Raw genomic sequence first — 19,835 nt, 5'->3', positions numbered from 1 at the left:
CCCTGAGTGTTTTCACAAGTGGACAAAGGCGTCTTGAGGAAAGTAAAGCCTTATCTGGGCATTTCTCAAATAGCTGACCCTGAACAGGTATTTAATGAGCTGAGCTCTCAAGGGATTTCGAGGTACACGGACCCCTGAGACCCTCGCCAGAGAAGTGACTGCAGTGTTGGCATTGGAGCTACCTGACAGCGAGGGGGTGGGGAGGGTGGTGGGCGGGGTGGGGGGGGGAGTCGCTTGGAAGGAGGGGGCGTGGGCTTTGCCTGAGTGTGGCATCAACCCAAAGGCTCAGGGAATCATAATTCCCATCCCGTGCCATAAGACCAGGCAGGGTAGTCTGTGGTGACAACGGGGTCCAGATCCCCCTCATGGCAGGCGAAAGGCAGGCTGGGGGGTGCTAGTCATTCCCAAGGAAGATTAGAAAAGCACCCTTCAAAAAACAGCCTTATTAATTAGGCTATTTGAAAGTGAGGAGAAAAGGTATATGACCTGGGGACCCCACCCTCAGCAAATAAGGCACATATAGGATGGGACGAGGGCGGTGCCTTCTCCCAGCAACCCCCTCCCCGACCCAGAGCAGGACTGAGGGCCTGGACTGGGCAGCAGGGGAAGGAGGAAAGGGCCCCGGGGAGGAACACCTCCCTCCCTGGCTGCTGGCACCACTGAAGCTGGTCCTTGGAAACGGGTTCAGGAAGAGACATACCTGCCTGAAATGAAGTCTCCCCGCCCATCCCTAACTTGACCGTGGCCAAGTAAGCCTGGCTCCCACCACAACCCTCTGGGTTGTACAGCTTCAAGGAGCAGCAGCGGCTTGTTCTGGGGAGCAGAGTAAGGGAGGGCTGTCCTGACATCCTGTTTCCCTTTCCAAGGCTGATGAGGAAGGGGTTCTTTCTCTCGTCTCCTCCTTCCTCAGGAGTCCCCTATGGGACACTTGGGACTTTTCCACCCCCTGTAGCACTCTTGTCCTGTCCTGTGCTCAGTCTCCTCCACATGCTGAGTACCTACCATCCTTCTGCTCCAAGCAGGAGCCCACCTGGTCCAGGAGTCTCCTGATAAATCCAGCCTGCACACCCCTCCTTTCCAGAAGCCTTCTAGCACCCAGCTTGGCACTTCCTATCACAGCCTCTTTATACTGGACGGTACTTTTGATGCGAAGAGGCCTTCAAGAGGCCTGGTTTAGCTGTCTCAGGTTTACAGGTGAGGATACTAAGACCATGAACACTAACGATATTAATGGCGAGTACAGCGAGTGCTACGTGCTGGTTGCTTCCCGTGAGTGAACCCACGCCAGCCACACATTGAAGCTCATTGTATAACTGAGAGAGCTGAGGCACAGAGAGGTAAAGTAGCCTGACCCAAAATTGTGCAGAAAAGAAGAATCAAGGCCAGGATTTGAACCTTGAAAGTCTGGTTCTGGAGTCTATGCCTTGTTTCTTGCCTTAATCTAGTTTAGGTTTTTATTGTCTCCCTTGCTCATCTATATCTGTCTCTTCTTCTGTGCAGTTTTGTCTTATTCTTCCCTAAACTGCGCCCCCCTCCCCGCCCCCCTGGGTCCCGTCTCCGCTGCGCAATGGCCTGAGCACAGCAGATGCCTTGGAAGGTGTCCGAAGCAGCGTCACCGGTCATGTAATGGAACACTCCTGACACCAGGTGGCAGCATCGGCCAGGAGTGCTTTCAGAACTCTGCACGGTGCCCTGTCAGTCAAATAAAAATTTAAACTTTTATTTCTGGTACAAATGATAAATACTTTGCATTAAAAATCTGGGATTCAAGTTTTCCTCGTACTTCATGCTCCCTCCCTACCCCAGAGCCTTACAAAAATTTTTCCGTTTAGAGTGCAGGACGCTGGTGCCTGTGGTCCCCACAGGGTCTGGGTCGGCAGGGAAAGGCACATATGGTTTGTCTCCGGGCTGGGAGGTCCTCACGTGCCCCCGCGTTGGAGGCCAGCAATGACAAGAATGCGCTGTGGTATGGTGTAGGGGCTACGGCGACGGTCCCTGGCAACCCCCCCTCCAGGGCGGGGATCCCCTCCTTGGTGGGCATTGGGTGGTGCAGAGGGGCCGGCTCCTTCCAGATGGGTGAGTCGGGGAAGGTGTGTGTGTGTGTGTGTGTGTGTGTGTGTGTGTGTGTAGGTCGGTGTCACAAGCACAGACACCTTCCAGGATTGAAACCTTCAGAGTTAAATAGAGTCACGGGCCATCACATTTTGGTTGCTTGAAAGAGAACACTTCAGGGGGAGCTTAAGGGGAAGGGGGCAAATCTGGAGAGCCCCCTTCTCTCTGTCCCCAAGGGAGGCACAGGGTGGGTGGGTGGGTGGGGCTGCCTCCATGAGTTAACCCCTGCCATGCCACACCCGTTTCACAGTCTCACGTGATGAAGCCAGAGGCTCCCAGGCGATCGAGGGAAATAAGGCATCCGTGGGAGGGGTGCCACCCCCTCTGGTGGCCTGGGGAAGAGCGGGGAACCCAGAGCAGCCACCTCAGGGACCACCGTCTTCTCCCCCCGCCCAGCTAGGGCTCCTCATCCCAGAGGCACAGCTGCCTGCGAGGCACGTAGAAGTCGAAGCCGTAGTTCTTCTGGCAGCTGCGGATGCCGCACCTGTAGGGGGCCGGCCGGTCGCGGCTGTGGCAGTATTTGAGCAAACACGGGTACCAGGCCAGGCTAAGGCCATAGCGGCAGATGCATGGCCTCCCGCTGTCCCCCACCTGCCCGCAGCGCCGCAGACCCAAGGGCTCTGTGGCCTCAGGCAGAGCCTCAAACACGGAGCTGTCCACACCTGGCAAAGAGAGGCGGGGGTCAGTGGGGGGAGAGGGCACCCCCCCAGACCCACGCTCTGGCCCTGCATGGCCTCCTGGGGCCTCCCATCAACCCGAGGAGCCAAGTACCCGTTCTTGGTCTCCTGGCTGATGGATGAGAAACCCGGCCCAGAGGGGTTTAGTGATCTGCCTGAGGTCACAGAGGGAGTGGAGTGATAAGGGAACCCCAGGCCATCTGATTTCAAGGCTTCCGCGCGTGGCAACGCCGCCCTATGCTTAGAAACATCGCTCTACTAGAATGTGACGGAGTAGAGAGTCAAGGAGGGCGGCTTCAAGGAGGTGGCAGCCAGCACGAACGTGCCGGGACATCAGCGTGGCCAGGGCACATGCATGGGTGCGGGAAGGAGATGGTGGTGACCTGGCCCCTGACATCGGCTCAGTGGCCGTGGGAGGGACCAGCCCCGGGGGGCAGGGGGCCGTTTCAGACTTGCACCACAATGTGGGGTGCAGCTCACCAGGGAGGGCTGTGTGTGGAGGGCATGAGCACAGCTCTCTGGGCATTTCGAAATCCAGGGGAGCCCTGGGAGGGGCAGGCACTTGCCCAGTGTTCAGCCGGCTGGGCAGAAGGACCAGGGACCTGGACTAGAGCTGTGCTATCTCCTGGTGTCCTCTACAGGGAGGACCCGAGGACGGTGCTGGGAACAGTGTCAGGAGAGGTACTGGCGGCAAAGCCACACAGGCCTAAAGGCAGGGAGCCCACAGAGACTCCGGGGCCCTCAAGGAGCTCGGTGGAGAGCTGCTTACACCAGAGGAGACGTGAAAGAAAGGAGAGGTGCTGACTTCCGAGGGGACAGCAGAGGTGGGCGGGCAGGAATGGGTGTCTTTGGGCGCCCCCGGGACCCTGCAACCTGGGCCTCCCTCCATGATGGATGTCCCATCTGTGTTCTCACTAAGGGAAGGAACAAGGTAGGCTCTGCCTGGGTATCTCCCTCCATGGGACCTAGCAAGTCACAGTTCTGTATGTCCCTACCTGGAAAGGGTCACTTTCATCTGGCTCACTCAAGAGCCACATGGGCACCCCTTCCTCCAGGAAGCCTGCCCTGACCAATCCCAGCCCAGCTTCGGGGACCCTCTGCCGAGCTCCCGAATCTCCCGACTCTCTATCCTGGCCAAGGCAACACCACTGTGGTTGCACCCCGCTGACCTTGCTCCAGCCAGAACCGGACGTCCTCCTGGCGAGTGTAGATGCTCTCCGCGGCCTCGGCGCACACGTTGCGGAGGTGGGGGCTCAGCAGGCCCCCTTGGCTGAAGTTGACGGCGACGTCCATGTGCAGGTGCTCCAGGCCCCGCACCTCCTCGGCCTGCCGCACCGCCCGTGGGTTCTTCTGTGGGGAGAAGAAGAGCCGCTCCCACCCGGCCTCAGAATGCTCTGCCCACCCCTTGCTTGGTGCCCAAGTGTCAGGCAAGCCAAGGCTGGTGGCGTTTAGAGCCCTGGGGCAGGCTGGCCATCAAGGGGCGCTAAGCATCGCCTCCACCTGGTGGAGAAACCAATGTTCAGGGCAGAGCCAAGCCCTTCTGGCTGGCCACCGGCTGACGTCTGAGGCTGACGGGGAATTCTGACAGTGGATGGGGGTGGTGCAGGTGGCCAGCCAGGCAAGCTGTCCCAAAGCAGATGACCTCTGGGGTCCCAGACTTTCCAACATGCAGGGGGTGGGGTCTCTGGGAAGGGCCTCGAACAGGCCATGCTGGAGGGTTCTGGAACTTAGGTGAGGCTGGGGAGAGGCCCAGGGTCCAGGAAGGGTTGGGGCACAGGCCAGCAGGCTGGAGTGTTCTGAGCACAGTGTGTATTAGCTCGTTTAATTCCCAGAACTCATTTCTCAGTAAGAAAATAAAGGCCTTGGGGCGCCTGGGTGGCTCAGTGGGTTAAAGCCTCTGCCTTTGGCTCAGGTCATGATCTCAGGGTCCTAGGATCGAGCCCCACATCGGGCTCTCTGCTCAGCAGGGAGCCTGCTTCCCCCCCCCCCCTCTGCCTACCTCTCTGCCTACTTGTGATCTCTGTCTGTCAAATAAATAAATAAAATCTTAAAAAGAAAAGAAAAGAAAAGAAAGGCCTTGCTGGCGAGGTCACTCCTGCAATGTCACCTGGATGAGGAGTGGTGGTAGATTTGACCTGAGAGTTCCAGCCCCCAGCCTTCACCATAAAGGGGGAAGATCTGAGATTAGGGGACTGGAGGGATCTGGCAGTTGGGGGGGCCCTGCAGATTAGCGATCTGGGTGATGGGGTTCAGTATGGCCTAGGGCACAATCAGAGGGCTGGGGAGTACAGGGTGAGAGTGGGGTGCCAGGGAAGAGGGCCAGAGTGGGTCAGGGGCCGGGTGGGAGTCTGAAGTTGGGGTAGGGTCCAGACTTGGGGCCAGGCTGGCTGCAGGGCTTGGAGCAGGGGTGGGGGGGCGGCGGCGGGGCAGCAGCCAGGCCGGGGCAGGCCCGAGGCGAGCACTCACCTGTCGAAGCTTGGCCATGGCCTCACTGGGAATGATCTCATTGTGGTGAAGCCGGGTGACAAAGCAAAGTGCCTGGAACTGACTCTGCCCCTTCTCCAGCTCCCCCAGGATCAGGGCTCGGAAGATCTTCACATCCTGATGGGAAAGGGCAAGAGGATGGGGACCTGCTGGAGCGGGTGGGCGCCTCCCCGCAGCCCACCTAGCTCTATGCTCGGGCCTCAGACAGGACGTAGGCCCAGACCCTGCCCTGCAATGGACATTTCCCTCCTGCTGGCCTAGGAATTTTTTTCTTTCCCATTTAAACCCATGACTTGAAAGAAACACATCCCAGATGTTCCAAAGCCTCCTGGCAAATCTCACCGCGGGAACCATCGGAAAGCATTCCCAAACAGAGCCCTTTACAAGTACAGAATTTCACCTGAAAAGAAACAGCACCTTTGTTTGGTGCCTGGTTCTTTCACAGCTGGGCCCTCGGTGGCACCCCTGTGGCACCCAGATCAGGGTGGGTCACAGCCCCTATAAACAACTGGACCAGGCGTACTAGGGGAGGGACTGAACTTCTGACAAGCCTAGATCCCAGAGTTCCTCTCATAGACATTCTTATTCGGGAGGCCCGGAAACTGGTGCCCCTCAAAAGGCCTCAGGGTTTCTGATCAGCCGGCCTCCTGGCCATCCCCAAACGTCAGAGGGAGGGAGGGGGCGCAGGATGGGGCTGAGGGCAGACACCACGCTGGCTGGCTGTAGCTGTTGCCAACTTCTGGCGAGACAGACAGGCGTGGCTCACCTTTCCCCTCCCCTCTCCACTTCCCCTTTTCCCATGGGGTTACTAATGGCATTACCAGCAGGCCAATGGCTCTTTCCTGTTCCTCAGGCATTGCATGAATGCGGGGGGTGCTGGAGGGGAGCAGAGGGAGAGGGGCCGCAGGGGAGGATGGGGTCCCCCTCCCAGTCTGGCTGCTGGAACCCTGTGCTCTCACCCAACTCTGGACTAGGCTAACTGCTTCCAGTGAGAAGTCAGCAGGTCCCAGTCAGAAGTGGTCTAAATCTGTCAAGACCCTCCCACCCCGCCCTGGCCAGGGAGGTCCTCTGGCCATAATGACCATCCCTGTCCACTGTCCCAACGGCCCTGTCTTGGCACTGGGCATACACAGCCTTGCTTGCTGTGCATCTTTCAATGCGCGTGCCCTGGCTTCACCCACTAAGAGAGCCCGCATTCTCGGAGGGCTTCCTGAGCGCCCACTAGAGTACACGTGCTCTGAAATGGGGGCCGAGGGCTCCCTTGGGTTCCTGTAACACAACGAGGGGGAGCTGCATCCCAACTCTGCAACGTATTAGCCAGGGCCCAGCCATAGGTTCCAGCTTCTGTAAGCCTCACTTGTAAGACGGGGACACTGAGGCATTTAGCTGGTCAGGTTGTGGTGAAAACTGAGTGAGTGTGCAGGGCCTAGAAGAACGTCCACCCCGACCCAGTGCTCAGCAGGGGCTCGCTGGGGGCATCTCCTCCCTGCAGGTGACTGGAACCCGTCACTGCCACCATCCCACAAAGCCGCATGCGCTTGTCAAGTCCTTTGCCTCTCCAGGGGCGTTTCTCTTGATTCCTTTTACTACAAATGATCTCTAGGACAAGGAGGGTGTGGGCATGTGTGGGAAGATTTTCCACCAATAGTGCAGAAAGGGAGACTGAGGCCCAGCTGGTGAGAACGTCCCCCTGAGGGTTTTGTTGATGCCAGACTTGTGGGGAAGGTGAATCAGAGCTCGGGTGAACCCCAGCTTCCTCTCGACAGGAAATCCGCTCTTGGGCCATGAGGCTGGACTCTCCCCGCCCTGCCAGCCTGGGCCACCGGATCTTTCATTCGCTCGGGTCGACTGGAGGCTGGCCCATTCCTGTGCTTTCCACTTGGGGCTCACTTCCTGCCAGGTGAGACCCGATACCAGACTTCCCCTCTGAAGGCTGGAGTCAGCTGGGTGTCCCTGGCAGGACCCGGTGGGGCGGGAGCTGACATCTATCTCCCGGGGATTTTCAGCAATGACTCTTTAAAGATTTTTTTTTTTTTTTTTAAAGATTTTATTTATTTATTTATTTGACAGAGAGAAATCACAAGTGGGCAGAGAGGCAGAGAGAGAGAGAGAGGAGGAAGCAGGCTCCCTGCTGAGCAGAGAGAGCCCGATGCGGGACTCGATCCCAGGACCCCGAGATCATGACCCGAGCCGAAGGCAGCGGCTTAACCCACTGAGCCACCCAGGCGCCCCTCAGCAATGACTCTTTAAAAGAGCCTTATCTATGGGGCGCCTGGGTGGCTCAGTGGGTCACACCTCTGCCTTCGGCTCAGGTCATGATCTCAGGGTCCTGGGATGGAGCCCCGCATCGGGCTCTCTGCTCAGCGGGGAGCCTGCTTCCCCCACTCTCTGTCTGCCTCTCTGCCTACTTGTGATCCCTCTCTCTCTCTCTCTCAAATAAATAAATAAAATCTTAAAAAAAAAAAAAAGAGACTTATCTGGAACAGTCACAGTGTCCTCTCCAAAGCCACCTCCACATGCCAAACCCTGGGGTCCGATGGCTGCGGAGTGGTCTCTCTGCTCAGGGATATCCCCTCTGTTGTATTAAACAACAATGTTGGCAACATCAGCAAAATGATACCAAAATGGGAATCTGACGGTGGGTAAAGACAGAGACTGAGGATTTCTCATTGACAGAGACGATCTACCTATGGAGGGCACGGATTTATTGAAGTTTATAACTGGAAGGGACAAGTCATTGTTATTATGAGTCAAATAGGATGTATTGTCCTGTTTAAAATCTTTACAACAGGAGGTAGGGAGGATGATTATGACTTAGTTGGGAACGGGTTACTTGCTCAAGGTCATGGGACTAGGAGGAAATGAGGCTGGAATTTTAACCCTGGGCAGTCTGACTCCCAAGCCTGCGCTCTCTCGGCCACAAGGCCCCACTGCCTCCCAGATGTCCTCGGTGGCTTGAGAAACCAAAGCCCAGGCCCAGAGAGGTGCGGTGGTCTGCCCTTGGCCACACTATTGTAAATGGCAGAACCAGGATCAGAACTCAGTTTCCTTTTCCAGCCATGCCTGGAAGTCCTGTGTAGACCTGCCCTGGGAGTGTGGCAGCTGGCATTCACAGTTCCGTGTGACTAACAAGAACCATCGTCTGACACAGAGAGGAGGGTTCCCGAGGCCAGGTCACCTTTCTGTCCCACCTGCCAGCCTGCCCAGAACCTCTGCAGACCATACATTCTCCAGTCTTCTTGGCCCTATTTCTCCACAAAAACCACCTTCCACTTGCTGACCCTGGGAGGGAGGGGCCACCCCTAACTTCTGGACCTACTTGGCTCCATTATCCTGGCCGGTGTCCCTCCTAGCTTCTACTCTCTACACCTGACTCACTGCCAAGGTTCCAGGGGCCCCTCTCCCCCCAGCACAGAGGAAAGGGCAGGGGGACAGGTCTCCCTGCTTCAGTAAACATCTGGCCAGATGCTAGGCCCCGGCCAAAAGAAGCCTGGCTCCCAAGTTTCCTCCTTGCCCGAGGGTGCCCTGGGATGAATCACCCGGATGTGGCCTCGTGCCCAAGGCAGATGGCACAGCTGGGGATGTCCTGGCACTGGAGGCAGGTTTCTGAGGTCCAGGACTCAGGCTTGGACTCCCGAGATGGCAGAAGGCTACTGCTTGTGTGAGCTCCTGGGAATGTGTAGCCCACTGGGAAGCCGCAGAGCCTCCCGGGACCAGGCCTGACCCCCGCGCACCAGGGAGAGGCTCCTATGCCATGGAGGTCACGAGCACGGGCTGACATCCTTCGTGGTTTTAAGCAAAGCTCAGGAGCAGACAGGTTGTAGGACGGCCTGGTAGTCACGAGCAAAGGCTCTGGTGTCCACACTACCTAAGTTCCAATGCTGGCTTTGCGGACACCAGCCGTGGAACCTTGGGGGAATGCATGTCCCTGTACCTTAGTTTCCACATCTGTTAAATGAGTTAAACTAACAATACCTACACCTCCAGGGATTACTGTGAGGAGAAAATGAGTGAAAGGTCTCAGAACAAGTGGGCTGAACCCTTTGTCTAGTATCGCTGTGATCTCGGCCTGGCTCCAGCTGTGATCGCCTCCAGACCTGTCCAAGCAGGAGCAAAGACTGTTCTCCTCAAGATGCACCTGAGGCCCAGAGAGGTCCGGGGACTCCTCTGGGGCTTGTAGGGAATCTGCAAACCTGTGAGAGAGCACTGGTTAGCATTACATAGGGCACAGGCTTCACAGGCACCAGACTAAGTGGGAAAATGGCCAAGATCAAGGCAGAGGCCCCAGTCTTCAAGGAGCTCATAGACAGGCTGACTTCCTATGACAGTCAGTGCACTACATAAGGCCTGGGGTTGAGGTTTATGACAAGTGCTATGGGGCAAAGGATGGATGAAAGGGCACTTGCTGTCCCCTTAGGGAAGGGACTGGGAGGTGGGAAGGGAGGGAAGAATTCTCCAGAATGAGGGACACTTCAGGGGTCCCAGACAGTCCAAGGATGGGGGGTGCTTTCTAGCAAAGAGAGAGAGGAATTTACACAAGACAGGGAAATGGGAGGCTCTCCTAAGACCCCCACTCAATCTGTCCCTCCACGTTGTTACTGATCTGCCCAATGCCCTTTGGAAGCTCCTTCTGCCCTCGCCCTAAAGCGTACCCTCCTGAGGCTGGCCTCCACTGCCACCGCCAGCTTGTCTTGTACTCCCTGAGCATTGAACTAAAGGGCGGGCAGTTCCCAGAAGTGATGAGGCCTTGGGCCTGTCCCTGAGCTGATTCCTCTGCTGGGGCTGCCCTGTCCCCCTCTGCCTATCATCTCTCAGGGCTCGGTTCCAATGCGTTCCCTCCTCTAGCCTGTCCTCCCCACGCTGCCCTCACCCACCTGCCAGCAGACTCAGGAGGCCCAGCTCCTACCCTCGACAACACAAGCTCAGTGGTCTGTGGCCATCTCCTGCCGTACTTTCCAGACTCAGCTCCTTGAGGCTGGGAAAGCATCTTATTGGCAGTGATTCCTTGCCCCTAGACCACAGCAGGTGCTCCGTACTTGCCTGGGAATGTATGGACGGAGGAAGGAGCACACAAAGGAGAGCATGGAAGCATCCTGAGCAAACCACCAGGGACAGGGTGGGGTGAGGGAGGGCAAACGTGTCGGAGGAAGAGGCTGGTAGGAGGGGCCGGAGAGCGGGTCTGAGAGTCCAGCCGAGGAGTCTGAGCTCAAGCTAGCCCATCACCGGAAGTCACTGGTGGGTTCTGAGCTGGATCCAAAACTTGAGCTGTGTCGGTCCAGTGTGCACCTGATTTAAGTACCTTCATAGAGGACCCCGTCCTCCTCCAGGGCATCTTCTGCCCTGGCAACGAGTCATCCAGGTCCCACATAAAATCTGCCCCTAGTTCAAGCGCAGAAATTAGACCTGACGTAGGCAGTAACTTCAGAGCTTGGAGCTCAAAGCTTCGTAGCTGAGTGAAGGCCCCCTGCACGCATGCTCTGGGGTCTCTCTCAGCTGCCATCAAGAAGACTGGTAGTCCTACAGGCTGGTGGTCCCCGCCCCCCGCTGTCATTTCGGCTTTTAGCAGGTTCGAGGTATCACTTGGTTCATGACCCAGCGAGGTTCTGGCTGGGGACATGACCTTCAGAAGTCGTGCGGGCGCAGAACCAGGACCAGCAGCTGGACCTCCTGACTCATGGTCCAGTGATCCTTATGCTCCTCCGAGCCCCCCGTCCCCCGTCAGCCCTGGTGCACACACTGTCCTTCTCTGGGTTCACCCCCTGCCAGGCTGCACTTCGGAGACCCACTGCATCTCCCAGAGAGAAGGCGGTGCTGACCCAGCTGTTCCCTGGGCTCCAGGTGAACACCTAGGAAGACAGACCACAGCTGCTCTGGGAAGCACAGGGGCCCAGCCCTGTGCTCCAGAATGGCAGAAATCCTGTGCCAGGCCCAGGTGCAGCCTGCCTGGGGAGAGGCCCCAGGGGAAGTTTCCTGCTGGGAGAAGGAGCAACGCTTGCACACAGAGGCCCCTTGGGAGTTCATCGGGGGAAGACCTTGGAGCGGGCACCCTGCTCTCCCAGCCTTTGACTTGCAGTCTTAGAGTAGATGCCGGAGAAGGAAACAAACTTCTCTCTTGCCTCGGCTGCCCTTGAGGTTTTATGTTACAGTCCAGCGGAACCCTGGCTCAAGCACGCGGATGCCCACCTGCTTTCCACCATTCACAGACCACACGTCTGTCGTCTTTCTTGCGTACTTGGTGCTTCTCGAACAATCTCTTTCACACACAGCTGCTCCTGTCTCTCCCAGCCCCACAGTTGCTCCCAGGAACAAGCTGCCTCCCTCTGTGTGTGTGTGTGTGTGTGTGTGTGTGTCGTCGTCGTCCCCCCCCCCCCCCCGCCATGGAGCCTCCACCTCCCCCCTTTCTCTGAGCCTCAAGCACTCCCTCGTGCACCCTCTTACCCAGCCCCCTCCTCCAGAGAGCCTGCTTGCTCCAACGGGGAATCGGGGAATCGGAGACTAAAGGGGCCAGCATGGGGAGCCACTCCACCACTCCCTGTCCCGGCATCCAGGCTGGGGGTCTTCTCTCTGGGATTCGGGATTCTTGCGGAGCACCCCTGTACCCCACTGCTCCTCGCTCTTGGGCCCTGGGAACGTCTTTGTCTCCTTCCCATCCCAGCACAGCGTGTGATTCCACGGCCTGGCCTGAGCCAATCTAAATATTTATCCCCGTGGTGCTCCAGGCTGGGGCTGCTTCATGGCCAGAGAAGGGGCCCCATTCGGAGATGAGGGGAGGGAGCCAGGAACCAGCACCTTCCTACCCCATGCTGCTGGCCCCTTGGCAGACATGGGAGCACCTGGGCGACTCTGCCCAGTGTCCTTGAGCAGGAACAGAGGTGAACAGAGTTGACCCAAAGCCAGCCCAAGCCCACTCCCACGGCCGTGCCCGAGGACTCAGGCTGGCCCTGTTACCGGGAGCCTGTAACCCCTCAGGGCTGCCCTGGGACAAAAGCTTCTTGTTAAGGGGTTTTAGTGCAGCCACAGGCCATGAGCAGTGGCCACTTGCTCTGCTCCAGCCCCCTGAGCCCCCAGTTCTCTGTCAGCCAAATCGCAAAGGTCACTACTGTTCCAACTGCCCCAGGGAACAATGTGAGGCTTTATGTGGATCAACTGTGCCCCACTGTCCCGCTGACTCAGGGCTCCTGAGATGGGGCTCCCGACTCCTCTCTCTCGCCCAGATTCTCAGCCCCAGCGCCTCCCTTGCTCCCTGCCCTTTATCGAAAGCACGAGCGGCAGCCACTTCAACACTTGCCAACTTACTGGATGGAAGGTTCTAATGATGCTCTGGGCCCTAGAGGGGAAATAAAGGGGCCAGAATGTTGTGCTTCCCAGCAAGGAAGGAGATCTGGTGGGGGGCACCGGGCTGGCCCCGTTACCTGACTCCTCCCTGACTTCTCCTGTGCCTCTGCTGGCCTCTGCTGTGTGACCGCCTCTTAGACCTGGCTTCTCAACAGCCTGGGAGCATCACCAGATCATCTCCTCCCGGCCTGTGCCGTGTCTGAGCCTCGGGCTCTGAGAGGGTGAGTGGCTTGTCCAGTCGCCTGACCAGGAAAGGGCGGACTAATGTACACAGTGAACGCTCAGGAGCCTCGGGGAGATCTCTTCCAAATGGTCCCCGCGTCCCCACCCCTCCAGCGCAAGAGTCTCGGGCACAAAGCTGCCAAGGGGTCAGGACTCATGCCAAGGGGGTTATAGGTTATGGGAGAAGGGGTCCAGCCCAAGTCTGTACAGAGGAGGGTTTGTTCCCTTGCATTAAGGTTTTCTGTCAGGCTCCTTCCCTTCCCCTCCTCAATTCAGGTTACTTTAGCCTTCTGGAAGGAGCCTTCTTATGGTACCATGCACAGTCAGTCACTATACAGTGGACGGATCCCTGGGTCTGAATCCAGGATCACCAGCTACTCAATCTTGTCAAAGAGCCTCAGTTTGCACACCTGCAGAATGGGGCAACGCCTGCCTCACGATGCAGCAGGGAGGCTCAGATGACACTGTGCATCAAAGCAACCAACAGCAAGCGACCACCCAGCGGGTGAGATCTGGGGACGTGCATGTCCCATCACGAGGTTGCACCGTCTTCCTGGGGACAGGAGTCTGTCCTGAGTTTTTCTATAACCACTGCCGTCACTGCTTCTCTGCAGCCTGGGCTGCCTGGTAGGGAAGAGCCCCACCTCTGACTCCCCCAATCTTATTTTCAGTAGCACCCCTCCCTCAGTCCAGGGGACAGTCTTCACTGCCTGATCTAGGATCTTTGGCTAGGACTTCCCCTGACGTTGGCATTCGACCCCAGGGAGCACGTCTGAACCTTCAGGCAAGCCCGTTGATCCCTGATCCATGGAGGAATTCCTCCAACATGGCAGAGGGACTGCTGGTAGATCTGAAGGCTCCAGGGACAAGAGACAGGTCATTGCATCTCATGACTTCTCATAAACTCCTAAGAGGAAAGCTCTGGACTCCAGAGACGTCCGGGCCTCTCTTGAGAGCATCTCTGCTGCCCTCTGTTCCCCACAAAGACAACATATATCCATCACACGCTTGTGTTCCAAACTGCTACGTTTCAGGGACCTCACATAAGGCAAGGGGAGCGGGAGACTGGTGTCTAAAAACTTCTCCTATCTGACCTCCGTGGGATGTGATGATCTGGTTATAATAAACAGCCTCTGGCCCCGGCACAGTCATACGCACATTCCACATCTTCCAGACGACTTCTGATGGCATGCAGCTTCCCACGCTGCTCCCCTACCCCAACCAGGAGCCCCCCAAGGCAGGGACTCTGGTGCTTTCTGGGCAGTTCCTTCCTTTGACTCCCACTCACCGGCTGGTGCTCAGGTCAGGAAACCGAGGGCTCACATTTCCACTCCTCCTGGGTCCTTCAGAGTAACCTTGGGCTGACCCACACCGCCATATGGCTCCCCTTATCTTGGCTCCAGCCCACAGCCCCTCAGGATCCCTCCCGGCGCATTGCTGGAGGCTGTGGTTTCTTCCTCCCCGCCCCCAAATTGTACCCACCACCCAGAAACAGTTGCACATGACTTTCTCTTATCTTTTGGCCCGACCCTACCCATCCGGTCAGCACCAAACCATGCCGCCTGGAACATGACTCATCCCCTCCCCCAGCTTTTGGGCATTCAGACTGGGGGACAAAGGGGAAAGAGAACTTGGATGGGGACACCGGCTCGGGGGAGGAAGACTGAGAGGGCTGATGGACAAAAAGCCCGGTTAGAGCCTGGGGGTGGTGACGTGCCCCCTGTTCGATACGCCCGGTGAGCACGCACACACAGGTATAATTACACACACAGGACCCGGATTATAAAGGAGAGTACGGCCTAGTGGGTGTGTATTGTGAATGACAGTTTGTGTACTGAGGGCATGTGGAATGAGGCCGAACGCCTAGCCGCTGCTTCAAACACATTAGGGTTATTGTGGGTAGAATGACAGGTTGCAAAGAGGTGAGTGTGGGCTCTACCTTCATTTAACAGCCTAACCTGGGCCCTTCTCCAAGTCCCCTCCCCTTCCCTGGAGCAGCCACGCCAGTGGTTCCCAAACTCGCTGCCCACAGGAATCACTGGGGCCTCCTTAAAAAAAACAAAAAACAAAACAAAAAAAAACAATATTGCCCCCAGAGAGCAGAGTTCGTAGCTGGGGAGGGCCGCCCAGGCATGGGGGGTTTCCAAGTGATTCTAATGGGGCCCTGAAGTTTGGGGGCCATGAGCCCCAGAGCTTCTTTTTAAAGCTTCAGCTCCATCTGCCTGATGGTCAGCAGCCTTGGGGCAGGGCACGCAGTGACAAGGGATGGCCACTGATAGCTCCAAGCTACTTGCAAAGTTGACAACCGTTCCCCGGGCTCTGGGCTACATGTCCTACAGCCAGCGGATTACTCAGTACTCTAACCGCCTATGATGTGGCCGTGGCCATGTGAGCAGAGCCAGACAGTGCTAGAACCCTGCCTCTTGGAGGAGGGGGGAGCTACAGGGGGTGGGGCGGGGGGGCGGCGCTGGAGAGAAGGGGCTGGGGTTGGGGCTAGGACGGGCCAGACCCAGGGCTCTGTGATGCCTCCAGCCAGGGGCACTGCCCACAGCTCCCTGGATTTTGGCAGAACAAGAATGACGGCTCTGGGCTCAGAGGGGCTGGCCAGAAATTGTGGAGGGTGACAGTTTTCTGTGTCAACTTGACTGGGTGAACGGATGTCCAGAGAGCCAGTAAAACATTACAGCTGGGTGGATCTGTGAGGGTGTTTCCAGAAGAGACGAACATTTCAACTGGCAGAATGAGTCAAAACGATAGGCCCCCCAGTGTGAGAGGTACCATGCAGTCTGGAGAGGGTGTGGGTAGAAGAGAAAGAGGAAGGGCGAACGTGCCCTCTACCTGAGCTGGGATGTCCACATTCTGCCCTCGGTCACTGACGCACCTGCTTCTCAGGCCTTCAGACTCCGGCTGAAACCACACTGCCCGCTTCCCTGGGCCTCTGGTTTGCAAATGGTAGATCGCCGGGCTTCTGAGCCTCCAAAATCATGGGAGCCGATCTCTTGCAACGTTTCTTTCTCTAGCTCTTGCTCTATGTCCTGTCATTTTTGCTTCTCTGGAGAGCTCCAACACACAGTGCTTCAAAAAGGCTACGGTAAGAGCCTAAAGGCACTTCCAGGCTTAGGGCTGACTTTGTGTGGGACTCTGGGTCTGTCCTTCAACCTGTCCGAGTCCAAGCTCAGCAGGGAGGACCCACGATGAAATATGATGTGAGCAACGATTACAAAAGTTCACGGTCTTCTATTTCTTAAGCACTTAGCACAGCCGCCAATGCCTAGTGGGTGTTTCAGACATATTACCTGATTGGTTCTTTTGATAGTGACGGGACTGGTACTGTCATCACCACCACCCCCCTCCCCCGCTTGTACAGATGAAGAAAAGAAGGCCTGCTGAGATCAAGTACCCTGCCCAGGTTAAACCAGGTCTGTTTATTTCAGCCTGGACTACATCCCGAAGGTGAGAAAAGGGCAACCGTCGCTTTTCCTAAGTGGACTAGGGCATTTCCCCAAAGCACCCGAAATATGTTTGCTACACAAAAGAAACACAATGCCCATGATTTTTTCCCATAGGAAGAATCCTTCCTTCCAGATAGAATCTTGTGCAAATCTGCCAAAGACCGAGGAGCACATGGAGGCCTTGGGAACTAAGTGGGCCACAGGAGAGTGGCCCAGGAGTCCCCCCAGAAGGATCTGCATATAGAAGCTGCTCTGGCCAGCGTAGACAGTAGCCTGGGGCAGGCGTGAGGACTATTCTGCTCCACCCAGGCTAGTGGAGCAACCCAGAGCTGGGGAGACTGTACAGAGTGGGCTTTCCTCTCTGCACCTTCCATACCCCCCCACCCTGCTCCCGGTCCTGCCCTTGCTGATGAAATTGGAGATGCCTTAGAGGGTGTGAAATGCCAGCTTCTGGGTCAGAGGCTAACCTGAAAAGTAGACTTTGGAAACCTGGGTGGAGATTTGAATCACTGCAGGGATTAAAATGGGACTCTGGCAATCCGCTCCAAATGGATTCTCTAACTGGGCCGTCTGTCCCCCAGCTATGCTCTCAGCTCCAGGCCCCAGTCCTCCACCCCACTGCCACAGGGGCTCCCCCCTCTTCCTGCCTACAGGGCCGAGCAATAAAATCGTTCATGCTGCAGCCAGGGGTTATAAAAGCTCAGCCCTAGCCTTTGCATCCTAGCCACAGCCTGAGAGGTCCCAGGAGTGGGGAAGCCTCTCTCCAGGGTTCCAGATGCCATAGAACAATGGGCAGGAGGCAAAAAAGTAGGAGGCTCTTGGCTCAGCCAGAGGCTCACTCTCAAGGAAAAGGGGCTTCAGTGGAGGGTTAGAGAGGAAGATTAGACCACTGCCTCCTGAGGGGTCCAGCCCCTACTGGGATTTCCCGGAAAAGAACACAAGTGACAAAGTTTCCCTGGAGTACGGGTATGGGGAGGCGGGTATATCCCCGTCAGCTTCCCTCTCTCCACACTGGCTACCCTTCCAGGCCCCTGCCTGAATGGGAGAACCGAGCTTGTGCCTGCCCAGTAAGGATGGGCTATAAAGTCTTCCCACCGTGACCACCCTCCAATACTCCATGGTCTACCTATGTCCGACGTCAGTGGTAATTCAGTAGTTTGGGGACAGATGAGCAGTGAAGCCCTACTTCCACTGTCCACAGGATCCCCCCACCCTCCGTCCCGGCCCAGGCTCTCAATAGCAGTTTTGCTGGGTCCCTTACTGGCTCCCCAAATTCTGCCCATCTCCTCTCCAACTCCCACTCTCTAAGAGGGAGGAGGGAGAGCGGCCTGGGCCAGGCCTGAGCTTCTCCAGCTGTCCAGTTATCTATCTGTCCCCACCTCTCCAGTCCCCCAGAGACAGGGCCTCTTTCTTAGCAGAAAAGGGGCTGGTGCGTGTACGTGTGTGTGTGTGTGTGTGTGTGTGTGTACAGCAGGAGACTCCCTTTGAGTACCTACATCTCACCCACCCTCTTTCCTTCCAGAATTCCTGCTGCTGGGTCACCGTTAGTCCCTCGTTACCTTTCCAGGCCCATTTGCTGATAATCCCCCAGTCCCTCCACTGCCTTCCCTTCCCCCAACCACCCTCGGGGCCAGCCAGGTCCACCTTCCAGTCCCTCCACAAGGTTCCTTCTAGTTCCTTACACACACACTGAGTAGAGGCTGGTTTCTGTCCCCCTTCTTGCAATCTGGGCCAAAACATGGAGGTTGGCCAGCTGTCTGGCCAGGCAGTGTAAGGAGCGGCAGCTCTCCCAGAGAGTGGGGACTTCCTGTGGGGCCTCTCGCCAGGTCGTCCTTCAGCAAGCTTTCCAGCCTTCTGAACCAGAGAGGAGAAGTAGCATCTCCTTGGCTCTGGAGGGACAGGGGACAATCCACTCTTATGCCCGCCCCGCCCCCCTCCATGTCTCCACTCTAGGAAAGCGAAACAAGAGGGTTGGTTTATAGACTCCAAAACGTCAGGGCTGAGAGGCCTGGAGCCACCTCACTGACCTGTACAGAGGTGACAAAGAAAAGCCGGAGAAGGAAAGGGACTTGCCCAAGACCACAGGGCAAGAACCCGTGATCTCTAATTGCTGGCCCAGGACTTTCTCCTCTAGAACAGAGAGGCAAATTACCCCAAGAAGGGAGTTAGCATTTCTGGAGAGTCAGCACCTGGAGGGTTCTGAGAGACCTGAAAGAGAAATGGGCAACGGGCCATTGCCATCAGGGAGTGGGAATGAGCAGGGGCCTGCGAACCCAGAGCAAAGGGGCCAGAGGCTGGAGCCGGCAGGAGCGGAATTCCCCCAGGGCAGAATGAAAGAGCCGAGCTTTGGGGAGCCTGCACAGGGGTGTAGACAAGAGCCCCACGACATGACGCTGGCTAAGTCTTGTGCCTCTCCTGGCCCGCCTTGCACCTGCAGGCCTCAGTGCGACCGGGACTCCCGGGAAGCTCGGGCTCCTGGGTCCCGCCGGGCGAGCGAGGGTGCCTTACCTTCTTGAAGTCAGCGGTGAAGGAGACGAGGGTGCCGTCGGGCTTGCGCAGCTCGAGGCTGATGCTGTCGGCGTCGCTGTCCGCCTGCAGGCTCTCCTCGGTGACCTGGCCGTCGGGCAGCCGCACGCGGACCCGCAGCTCAGCAGGCGCGCCCGGGCCCGCGCCCACGCCCCGCGCCGCCCAGAGCTGCGACACGAGCAGCGGCAACAGCAGCAGCAGCGGCGCGGGGGGCGCCGTGGGGACCCCGTGGCGGCCGGGCGGGCGCATCCCCGGGGGCCCGGCCGGCCGCGAGCGTGCGGCAAGGGGCGCTGCCAAACTTCGCGCGAAGTTGCCGGCTAGTTCAGGGCGCGTGGCAGCGGCTCCTCGGGGGGCTCAGGCGCTGGGGGCCCGAGACTTGGCGCGGACGCACGTGGGCTGCGCTTCGCCGCGCGCCCCCCGGCGGCTCCGAGGCGGACGCGGCGCTCCCGGGGCCCCCGCGCCCGCCCACCGGCCCAGCGCCGCGACTGCCGCGGCCCCCGACTCTGGCGCTCCGAGACTCTGTTTTGCACTTTTCATTCAATCCCACCCCCCGTCACTTCCTTCGGAAAACAGAAACCACCAGGACCTGCCTTAAAGAGACCGCGCACCTCTCGGCCCTTAAAGGGCTGGAGGCGGCTCCCCGCACTCCGGCTGTGGCCCGCGGGGAGGAGGCGGGGGCGGGGGACCGCCGCACAACGGCTTTGTGGGAAAAGGGCTTTCTCAATCTCCCTCCCCCCCTGCCGCGCCCCGTGCGACCTAGCTGTCCCGGCAAATCCCGTCCTCCCAGCAGGGGCGGGACGGGTGACTCTTCTCCCCCTCCTCCTCCCCTGCCCCCCCTCTTTGGCTTGTTCTTGTGCCACGTGGACGAAATAATCGGGCTTGGTGTTTTAGGGGTTTTGTTTGGTCTTTGAGTTTCTCTGACACAGCGAATTTCTAAAAAGTTTTTGCAAAATCAGACCTCACCTCTCGTTCAGCCTTTTGACTGCCCTGGGTTTGGAGGGATGAGCTGATGTTCTCGCCCAGCTTT

At 57.7% G+C, this 19,835-nt stretch overlaps 1 protein-coding gene across 2 annotated transcripts; it reads right to left on the bottom strand.

Moving 5' to 3' along the window:
- Positions 1–1,699: 1,699 nt before the first annotated feature.
- OAF (out at first homolog) lies at positions 1,700–19,579 on the bottom strand. 2 transcript variants are annotated; one of them, XM_082682533.1, is made up of 4 exons: positions 18,791–19,579; positions 5,256–5,390; positions 3,959–4,139; positions 1,700–2,774 (listed from the first exon to the last, which is right to left on the bottom strand). In XM_082682533.1, the coding sequence occupies exons 1-4, from the start codon at positions 19,055–19,057 to the stop codon at positions 2,509–2,511; spliced, it is 849 nt and encodes a 282-aa protein (XP_082538659.1). In that variant the 5' UTR covers positions 19,058–19,579; the 3' UTR covers positions 1,700–2,508. The 2 variants fall into 2 exon arrangements, with proteins under 2 accessions (XP_082538659.1, XP_082538660.1); XM_082682534.1 differs by lacking the exon at positions 18,791–19,579 and adding an exon at positions 7,517–11,064 and having other exon boundaries at positions 5,256–7,287.
- Positions 19,580–19,835: the final 256 nt, after the last annotated feature.

The sequence above is a fragment of the Mustela nivalis genome, assembly GCF_964662115.1.
Source record: "Mustela nivalis genome assembly, chromosome: 9".
Lineage (NCBI taxonomy): Eukaryota > Metazoa > Chordata > Mammalia > Carnivora > Mustelidae > Mustela > Mustela nivalis.
Note: the sequence above shows the minus strand (reverse complement) of the source record. Positions and strands in the feature narration are given on the sequence as shown.